The sequence below is a fragment of the Odocoileus virginianus genome, chromosome 7 (genome assembly GCF_023699985.2).
Source record: "Odocoileus virginianus isolate 20LAN1187 ecotype Illinois chromosome 7, Ovbor_1.2, whole genome shotgun sequence".
Taxonomy (NCBI): domain Eukaryota; kingdom Metazoa; phylum Chordata; class Mammalia; order Artiodactyla; family Cervidae; genus Odocoileus; species Odocoileus virginianus.
This window is the reverse complement of record NC_069680.1, coordinates 68,936,858-68,945,964: the sequence shown is the minus strand read 5'-3', so window position 1 is coordinate 68,945,964 and position 9,107 is coordinate 68,936,858. Positions and strand designations below refer to the sequence as shown.

The following is a 9,107-nucleotide window of genomic DNA, read 5'->3' as shown; positions in this document are numbered from 1 at the left end:
GGGAAGAAAGAGATCCTGGGTGGTCAAGATCAAGGGTGAGGTGATTCTACTGGGTGTAAGGCCACTCAATATGGCCAGAGAAGCTGGTGCTTCCCTCCACTGTGACCTTCAAGCCCCGGGGCTGCAGCATACCTTGGTTAGAGGAGTCTGGGTTTTGGAGAGAGGTCCAAACAGGGCTCTACCTGGGGGAGGCATCAATAAAAGGGATTTGAAACCATGGGAGAGAATGAGCCCATGTCTAGAGGGAGTGCAAGGAGAGAAGGGAGCCAGAGCTGAGGATCCTGCTCCCCTCTGTGAGTGTCAGGAGAGGAGGAGAGGTGAGAGAAAGAGACTGAAGGATAAGAAGATTGAAGGCCAGAGAGGAAAGGGAAGGAGGAGGCAGTGACCAGTGGGGTCATATGTGGCCGATGGTTGGCGGAGATGGAGGGCTAGACATCTATCTTGGTGAGGCAGAGGTGCTGAATTTTTCAACAGGGGAGGCTTGGAGACCTCCGTTTAGCCCTTGCCCCTGGAAAAGCAGGCTGCCCCCCTCCCTTCTTTCTGACATGTCTTCCAAGTGTGAAGACAGTTTAGAACTTTATTCTGAGGAAGGAGTTCCATAAGTGGCCTGCCTTCTGGTCTCATCCTATGGCTCAGTGGGAAAGCCGTGAGCAGCAGAGGTTCACCTTTTTATTGAGATGCTGGCAGCACACAACCCTGGCATTTCCCTCTTCCTCCCCAGGGGCTCAGAACTCGCAGATCACGAGGCGCTGCTCACTGCATTCTATGTCATTCCATTTGCCATCAGAATAGATCTCAAGACAGTTCTCTGGGCCTCCGTCTTTGGCCTTATTGTTGGGCTCCCCGCTGGCCCAGTTGGAATAGACCAGTGACTCCCCCGTGGGGTAGGTGAACCTGCCCTCTGTGGTGTTGTCATTCATGCTCAGGTAAGCTTGCTTGTTCTGGGCTCTGACCAGCTGTGTCACAGCCTCGTTCTCAGCTGCAGAGCGCGGCGAGGCCAGCTGTCCCCCAGCCTCTCTGCAGACTTGCTGGGCATCTGAATATGATTTTACAACACCTGCCGTCTTGAAGATCTTCTCCCCAACAGCCAGGCCAGGTGGGAAGAGCGCCGCTAGGGGAATTAAGAAGAGTCAGGTTGGAGATGTGGCAGCACCTAGACCTTGTGATCCAAATGGAGTCCCCAGCTCCCACCAGGGTACCAGGGTACCAGGTAGAAAAAAGCAAGGCACTTAGCTCCCGAGCACTGGTCATGTAAGAGGTGAGGACCCTGGAACTCAGGTGCTTATGCAAGAGGCCTAAAGTCGCCCAACTGTCAAATGTAGATGAGGATCAGACCTTGTTGGATGTGACACTAAAGCTCCCACATGCACTTTCTGTTCCTCCCCGTGATGTTCACCAGAAGCCGGGACTTTAATTACTGTGTAAACAGGAAGGACTGTGGCAGGGAAATGACACTTAGAGCCCGGGGCAGCTCCTGAGAGTGGGGAAAACTCCACACAGGCAGCTGACTCTCACCCATGCACGTGATGACCGGGTGTGTGGAGTTGTCTGAGCTCTTCTGTGCTGTGTGAAGGGGTGAGGAGAAAGGGAGGACAGGGGTGCATCTGAGAGCAGCCAAGTGCTGACCTCTGCACTGGGGGCAGTCCAGTGTTGGCTTCCATATGCTTGCAGGTGATGCTACAGCCAGTCAGCCTCCCTGGACCACTGAGCAGGGGATGACGGAATCTCAGAGCTCTGCGTGGGGGCAGGAGGGCAGGGTGGGATCAGCTTTGGAGAGAGCCCTATCTGGGCCTCAGAAAGTCATGTGTTCAGCCCCACACTGGCAATGACAACCCAGGTGACAAGGGAAAGTCACTTCCCTTTTCAGAGTCGAATTTCTTATTTCCAAGGTAGAGGTACACTATATAACAACACCCCCTATGTGGTGTTTAAGTATCTCTTTTTGCGCCATCCCATCCATACCACTCTGACTTCCAGGATCATTCATGGAAATCTTCAGGGCTCCTAAGAGGGCTCACTGGACTGGTTCAAAAACCAGGCAGCATCCTGACCCACTGCCTTTTTCCTCTGAGTAGCTTCAATAAGCAGTTGGAGACCACATTTTCCATGTAGTCATGGTGGCACACCAGCTCGTGTGCCATGTTTGGTTTACATCCATTCATCTGGGTGATAGGTGTGCATCGGTGTGCATGTGTGTTCATGTATGTAGGTGGTGTGGACTGAGTGGTCTTTAGGTACACATGTGTGGCCAGCGCATATGCCGAAGTTCTGCTTTGTTTGTATCAGTCCTCATATGAGGGAGTAAATAGGTGTGCAGATATGAAGGAAGACATGAACTGCTGGAAATGCTCATCCCACTACTTCAATACTTAGTTGGCTTGAGTCCATAGGAGCCAACACTATGTCTCACCAGATCAGGCCTTTTTACACCCGGCACCTTCAGAAAACTCTTTTTTCAATCACTGAGGTTTCATGAATAATGTGGATTCAAAGCTGACTTCAGAGAAAGCAGAGAAGGAGAAGGTGCAGTTGGTGGAGAGTCCCAAAGGCACAGGGAACTCAGGTGTGTGCTCCAGGATGCCTCGGCCTGTTTAGGATCCAGGCTTAGGGAACAATCTCTGCTTTAAATACCTAAGCAGATGTAGGGAGAATGCAGCACTGGCCAGATACTGGAGGCAGACTGCCCCTGCCAGACTCAGAACATTTTTAGGGTGAGATACTTGGTGGCCACACACCAAGGTCAGGTCCCCAGCAGCCTTGAACCCCACAGGCAGCATCCCACCCCTGCCTTCAGGACCAGTCCTGGATTCTCTGCTGCCCTGGGCTGTGCGGCTGCTTCTCTGGGCACTTGTACACCTGGCCCCACAGAGGGAAGAAATGCATCCCACGTTGGGTGACCCCTTGTCTGTCATAGGAACCCGCCCAGGGTAGGCTGTGGTGAACATCTGCTGAACTGGTGACATGGACCGCATCCTCCTCCTTGTCACTTGTGTCTACTTGAGCTCCTGGAGCACGTGGGGCATGGCTCTGTCCCAGCCCTGTCCTTAGCCCCGCTCCTGCTCTTAGTCTAGGTCCAGTCCCAATCATGGTCCCAGCAAGTCCAATTTAGACCCAGCCCAGCAAACTCCAAGCCAAGCCCAGACTCAGTCTGAGGTCCACCTTTGGTGCCAGCTCAGGGTCAGGTCCAGGAGCTCACCTTTCCGATACTGAGAGACAGTATTCTGGAGGCGTTGTACTTCTCCCTCTAAGTTTGTCATCCGCTGCCTCAGAGTATTAACTTCTGCAGGAGAGAGAGGCCAAGTGAAGACAGATCCAGCACTGCCTGGGGTCACTCAGAACCCAGGCCTCAGGGAAGGGTGACGCATCTTGGGGGAGGAATAAGGATGTGGGATGCATGAGAGGAGGTGCTGGACTGAAGAGGGCCTGCTGGCCCCTCCACACCCACTAGAGCCCCCAGAGCTTTCTTACCTGAAAATGCACAATCCCCTTTTGCTCCTTTTTCTCCAGGATCACCTCTGTTCCCTTTTAGTCCTGGGGGGCCCATGGCACCTGAAGGTCCCTGTGGACCAACAGGCCCTGGGATCAGAAAATAGTTGTGTGAGTTCTGGGCACACTTTCCAGCACTTTTCACCTCCCCCAGTACATGGACTGTCATATCCCTGGCAGTATGCCCTCCCCCTGTACAAATGTCCGTCTGTGCCTGCAACCACTCCTTGCATTCTCTCTGTACATTGCCTGTCCCAAAACCCAACAACCAGCCTTCCCTGGATACAGACATACCCTGCTGCTCAAACCATCCTCTCCCTGGAGACAGACAGTTCCTAGAACCCAACACTGGCTCTCATCCTGGAATGCCAGCTCTGACCTGGTGGCTGGTGGTAGTGGGCAAAGGGAGCATGAGCCCAGCCCCATGTTCATTGCTCACTTGCCACACGAGCACCTCCAGGGGCTCCAGGCTCACTGGGGCCACCTCTCTCTCCTTTGAGACCTGTGGGACCTGGGGAGCCCTGCATGCCTGGGGCACCCACTCCTCCTGCAGAGGGAACACACTGGAGAAACATGGCTGAGAGTGTGCTCAGCAGGTCCCACTTCCTAGCAGTGCAGCTTGTCACGCACAGCTCCAGGTGAGAGAGCGACCTGGGAGACTGCTCCTGAGTGCCTGGTCTCCTCTGCGAACGGCATTGGGGAAATTCAGTCAGTGTGGGAATGTGGGTGGAGAGGCCCAGGCCAGGGTGACCAGGTGCAGAGGTTCCAGGCTTTTCCAGGCACTGTGCACATACCTTGGTCCCCACCAGGGCTGCCCATGTCACCCCTCCCGTCTCCCTCCCTCACCCACCACATACCACCCTCCTACCTTTGGGCCCAGTCTCTCCTTTGGGGCCTGGTGTGCCCGGAGGTCCCATGCTCCCCTGCCTCCCTGAGGGACCCTCTCTCCCAGCTGGACCAGGCATGCCTGGAAGCCCTGGGGAAAAGGACCAGCCCGGTTAGTGACACTGAATCTCCTTGGAAGTGGGAGTGCATAAAAGATGGGGCTAAAAGATCTTTAGCCTAAACATCTCCTAAAGATGTTGTCCCCCAAGAAGCTCCAGTCTCCCCTGAAATAACCCCCATGCAAATTGAAGGCAGGAGGAGAAGGTGATGACAGAGAAGGGGGTGGTTTGATGGCAGCACCACCTCAAGGGACATAAGTCTGAGCAAACTCTAGGAAATAAGGTAGAACAGGGAATCCTGGCATGGGGCAGTCCATGGGGTTACAAAGAGTCAGACAGGGACTGAATGACTGAAATACAAATCTGTACTTAAATGCCTTATCTCCTGGCCATTTACATTCATTTATTCCACAAATATTCACTGAGCTTCTACTAGATACAAGGTGCTGTCCTAAATTCTGGGATTCTTAATGGAAAAAAAAAAAAAAAAACACAAACATAAAACCCTCCCTCATGGAGCTTAAACTCAACTATGTAGAAATACATAACCAAAAGGAAAATGTTTAACATATGATAATAAGATCAGAATAAGTGCTACAGAGGTAAATTGAAGCCTAGAGAATTGGTGGGGGTGTCTTCTAAATACGATGGCCAGAGAGGGAGTCTTGCGTGCAGCTGTGAAGAGGGTGAGGAGTGAGCCATGGGGACGTGTATGCACAGAGCAAGGACAGGGCCCTGGGTAGGCGGGGGGGTGTGTGTGCTCAGGGACCAACAAGGAGCCAGTGTGGTCAGTGCCCAGGGAGTGTGGGAGGAGGGGAAGGAAATGAGCTCAGAGACATCAGCAGAGCTGAGTGGTGGGGATGTGTGGGGTGTGAGGTTTCACTCCCAGGGGAGAATTGCCCCCCTGGACGGACTCTCTCACTGCCCCCTTCTGGGCAGGAATCTCAGAGACACTGAGGAAAGATGGAATTGTCCCTGGATATACAGCCCCCAAGCAGGGTCCAGGTGTTATTGGCCCTGCATGACACGTCTGGCGCATCACCAAGTGACCCAGCCCCACCCTCTACCTCTGCTCAAGGGTCTCTCCTCTCAGGCCCATCTTGTCCTTCACATCAGGTTCTTGGGAACATGTGTGTCAGAATCTGTGGGGGAGGTTGTCCCCAGTGCAGACTCTGGCCACATCCAGCCCTACTGGTCAGGATCTGAGGATGCTGGGATCTTCAGGAAATTCTCAGACCCATCACTCACAATTGAAGGACAGCAGTGCCTGCATCTGGGGAGCCAGTGTAGAGCCTGGTCTTGGCCCAACTGTGCACTGTTCTCTCTCCAAGCACTGACTCGAGGCCAGGCTTGGAAAACACAAGAAACGATGGTCTGGGGAACATCCATGCAGCTGAGGGGCCACTGTAGGAAAAGTCCCCACCCCTCCCCTGCCCTGGGATTCAATTCAGGGCCCCTCTGAGAGCTAGAGAATGCTCGTACCTTGAATACCACCCCACTATTGAGTTCACTTCTAGGCAGCCTTATTAAGGCTGGAAGCTAATTTCTGTCTGTAAAGGACAGACAGATACTTAAAAAGACTGGTGTGTGTAGGAACCAGCAACAAGGATCCTACAAATGTTGCTCATTTCCTTCTTCCCCAACCAAAATACAAACTAGAGAAAGTTAAAAGACCTCAGTTGATCCCTCCACAGCCCTGGTTTAGTGCCATGGTGGTGCCCTCGTCCTTGTTGCTGGTTCATTGAATTCTCACTTCTTGCCAGTAACACCTAGATCTTCTCCTGTGGGGCAGTGTTTCTCAGACACTTCCCTTAATAAGCAGTATCTTGGGAAACCTCAGGAGAATCCACCTGATTGCTGATTACAGCAAGAGGATGCAACATTAGCCTAAAGCCTCACCCCAAAAAAAACGAGGGGGGGGGAGGCTTGGCTCAACTATTTGTCACTGTGTGGTCATAGTAGTCCCATCCACAGATGAGCAAATTGTGACTCAGAAACACTGAGTGACTTTTCCCTAGGGGACTCTGTTGTTGAAACAGAGCTAGTAGATAAGCACAGATGTGTCTGAAAAAGAAACTCATGTCCTTTTTGCCTTCCAGGTTGGGTTTTACCTAGCATCTTTGTGTCACAATTGTCTTCCCTATCAAATGAGATTAATGCATCACTTGTTAGACTTTTGGTGGGATTAAATAAACTACTCAAGGGAACTCCTAAGCACAGGGCTGGACAAAGAAATACAAGCTTCCTTTCTTTCCCTCTGTAATATATTTAGGGGAAATCCTTTATTCAGGCTTGAGTATGGGGCTACAGTGTCTCATCCTTTCCCACCCATCATGGAGTAGAACCTAATTAAATATTAAAAATCGTTAACACCCTGGAGAGGAACCATTTAATCCAAATGGACAGTAATTAAATTCTAGAGCAGATGACTCCAAATACCAGTCATTACTCGCTCTTTGCACATTCTTGGGTTGGTTGGATTCAGTAGATTCTAGGGGAGGAATCAGGACAGCTGGAGATGAAGTTGGAGGCTCAGGGCAGCCAGTAAAGCTCTGTTTTAGGTGGGCTCAAAATCTGGGTGAAACCCACCCATTTAGGAAGAAGATTATCTATAAGGCTTCCCGAGCAGAAGACTCAGTTTCTGGCTTGGTTACAACCCCAGTGTCCACCCCTTCCCACCAGGACAGGCCCATGGTCCCAGTTCTACCTGGATCCCCCTTCTCCCCCCGGGGGCCTTCTTTTCCATCTTGTCCATCACGACCACGAAGGCTATCCGCTGGTGGGGCACACACAACCAGGGTGCAGGGATCGGTGAGTGTTTTCTCAGAATAGATATCCATTTCTTCACCCAGGGAACTCTGGGACTGTGGAAGCAGGAGCAACATGGAGAGAGGGAGGAGAAGCATGTCCTAGGCAGAGGAATAGAAAGAGGGGGTGCTCTTCATCCAAGGATGAGGATTAGGGCTGGCCCAGCTCCTTGAGATCAGGAGAAGCCCTTCCCTCATCTCCTCTCCCATCCTCTGGAGACAAGAGCAGCAGGGATCCAAAAGCAGTTTAGGGAAACGTGGGGTAAAGTCTGGTCAGGGAGGATATGAGCAGATCAGCTGGTCTGCCAGCAGCATGAATCTACTCTCAGATGCTCTGTGTCATCCCTTTTGGGGCTTGTCATCCTTGCCAGTGGTACTGTGACCAGGATGTAGAATTTCTCATTGAGGCCATCTATCTTATCGGGAGGGACTCACTGAGTGCCCTCAGGTGGGACCTGTCCCCTTCTGGACCTGCCTATCCTTTTCTGTATCAGTAAGGTGGTTTGCTTAGCTGTGACAAGGCAGACTCATTTCCTCTCACTTGCTGTTCTGGACAGACTAGTATTGGAGGTCTGCAGTGCTGTCTGAAAAAAAGCCAGAGTCCTAAACTGGGTGAGGTCTGTCCTGAGCACAGGATGGGAGCATGACTGTGTGTGTACCAGGGTTTGTCATTCCTGAGCTCCACGAGGAAAGTCCCTGGCATACCTAGAGTCTGTCCTGACTTCCAAGAGGAGTTGGGCCAGCAGCCTCATGGAGGAAGGGACATGTGAGACACACAGTTAGGGAAAGGCTGGCTTCAGGGGAGGAAAGAGCAGATGTCCAATAGAGCTTCCAGTTACCATCAGAAAGGGACTCAGGAGCTACATGAGATCTGGGGTGGGTACAGGACATGGGTCAGTCCCACTGTTGGGCTTCTTTCTTCTCTCAGGCAGAAATTATAAAGCTTTGACCATGGAAAGGGCTCATGGGCATTGGAAAGACTCGAAAGCAAGCCTGAGTGACCTGTGCAAACAAGGGACAGAGGGTCGCTGGCAGGCTGAGGTAGTGGGAGGGAAGGGGCTTTCTGGCCAGAGAAGTGCCTCCTTCCAGGAGGACGATGAATTCCATTTTCCATGGGAACTTCCAGACAACAGCATCAGAGATCTGGTTGGATGTCACATCCACCTCTCCCCTTCTCCCAGCCCAGGAAACACACCTCCCATCAAACAAAATGAACACAGTGTAGAGCATCCATTATTACCTTGTGCCCCACCTCCAACACTCACCCTCCTAGACTGGAGCAGCTACACAGACCCTGCCTTCCTCAGCACCAGTAGGATAAAGCTCCCATTCAGGCAGGAAGATACTCACTAGACACAGGAAAGCAAATTGAGAGGCAAGGACAGAGACACTCACTGTTGCTTCCTCTAGGGCTTCAGAACCTCCAGGCAAATTGAAGTTCCTCAGCCACTAATGACTATTTATACCTACCCTGTAACCTGAGGTTACAGTGCCAGTTTCCAGAGAAAAGAAGGGCAAACTTTGGCCCTGTTGACTCAGTCAATTTTGCCCCCACCTGGGTTCTGGACATTTGCCACTGATGTTCATGGCTCTAAACACACATTAGAGTTCAAAGAGCACCCTCAGCCCACGATCTCATCGGTATCTCACTGCAACCCTGAGAGTTTAGTTGTAGTGTCAGTGTCTGTGTTTCACGGATGTCCAGGAATCCAAGGTCCAGAGAAGACCAGCAAGTTGCACAATGACCTAGAGCTCTTGCAAAAGCAGCCTGCCTCTGCAGAGTCCAAGAAGCAGCACCTGCTGTGCCCATTTCTCTCCCTTCTCATCTCAACATTGCTGCTCAGACACTAGGAAAGAGCTGGGGGCTGCC

At 51.9% G+C, this 9,107-nt stretch overlaps 1 protein-coding gene across 2 annotated transcripts; it reads right to left on the bottom strand.

The window, feature by feature from the left end:
• Nucleotides 1–655: 655 nt before the first annotated feature.
• LOC110149004 (collectin-43-like) lies at nt 656–8,739 on the bottom strand. 2 transcript variants are annotated; one of them, XM_020911306.2, is made up of 6 exons: nt 8,633–8,739; nt 7,138–7,339; nt 4,355–4,462; nt 3,469–3,576; nt 3,197–3,280; nt 656–1,111 (listed from the first exon to the last, which is right to left on the bottom strand). In XM_020911306.2, the coding sequence occupies exons 2-6, from the start codon at nt 7,334–7,336 to the stop codon at nt 726–728; spliced, it is 885 nt and encodes a 294-aa protein (XP_020766965.2). In that variant the 5' UTR covers nt 7,337–7,339; nt 8,633–8,739; the 3' UTR covers nt 656–725. The 2 variants fall into 2 exon arrangements, with proteins under 2 accessions (XP_020766965.2, XP_070327032.1); XM_070470931.1 differs by lacking the exon at nt 8,633–8,739 and adding an exon at nt 8,503–8,521.
• Between the last annotated feature and the right edge of the window lie 368 nt (nt 8,740–9,107).

Excerpts from the sequence above, each read along its gene's own strand:
- LOC110149004 (XM_020911306.2), bottom strand. The coding sequence starts at position 7,336 with ATGCTTCTCCTCCCTCTCTCCATGTTGCTCCTGCTTCCACAGTCCCAG. Across the intron at positions 3,577-4,354 it reads AGGAGAGACTGGGCCCAAAG|GGCCTGTTGGTCCACAGGGA; the intron begins GTAGGAGGGTGG and ends TTCTGATCCCAG. Across the intron at positions 1,112-3,196 it reads TGTCTCTCAGTATCGGAAAG|CGGCGCTCTTCCCACCTGGC; the intron begins GTGAGCTCCTGG and ends TAATTCCCCTAG.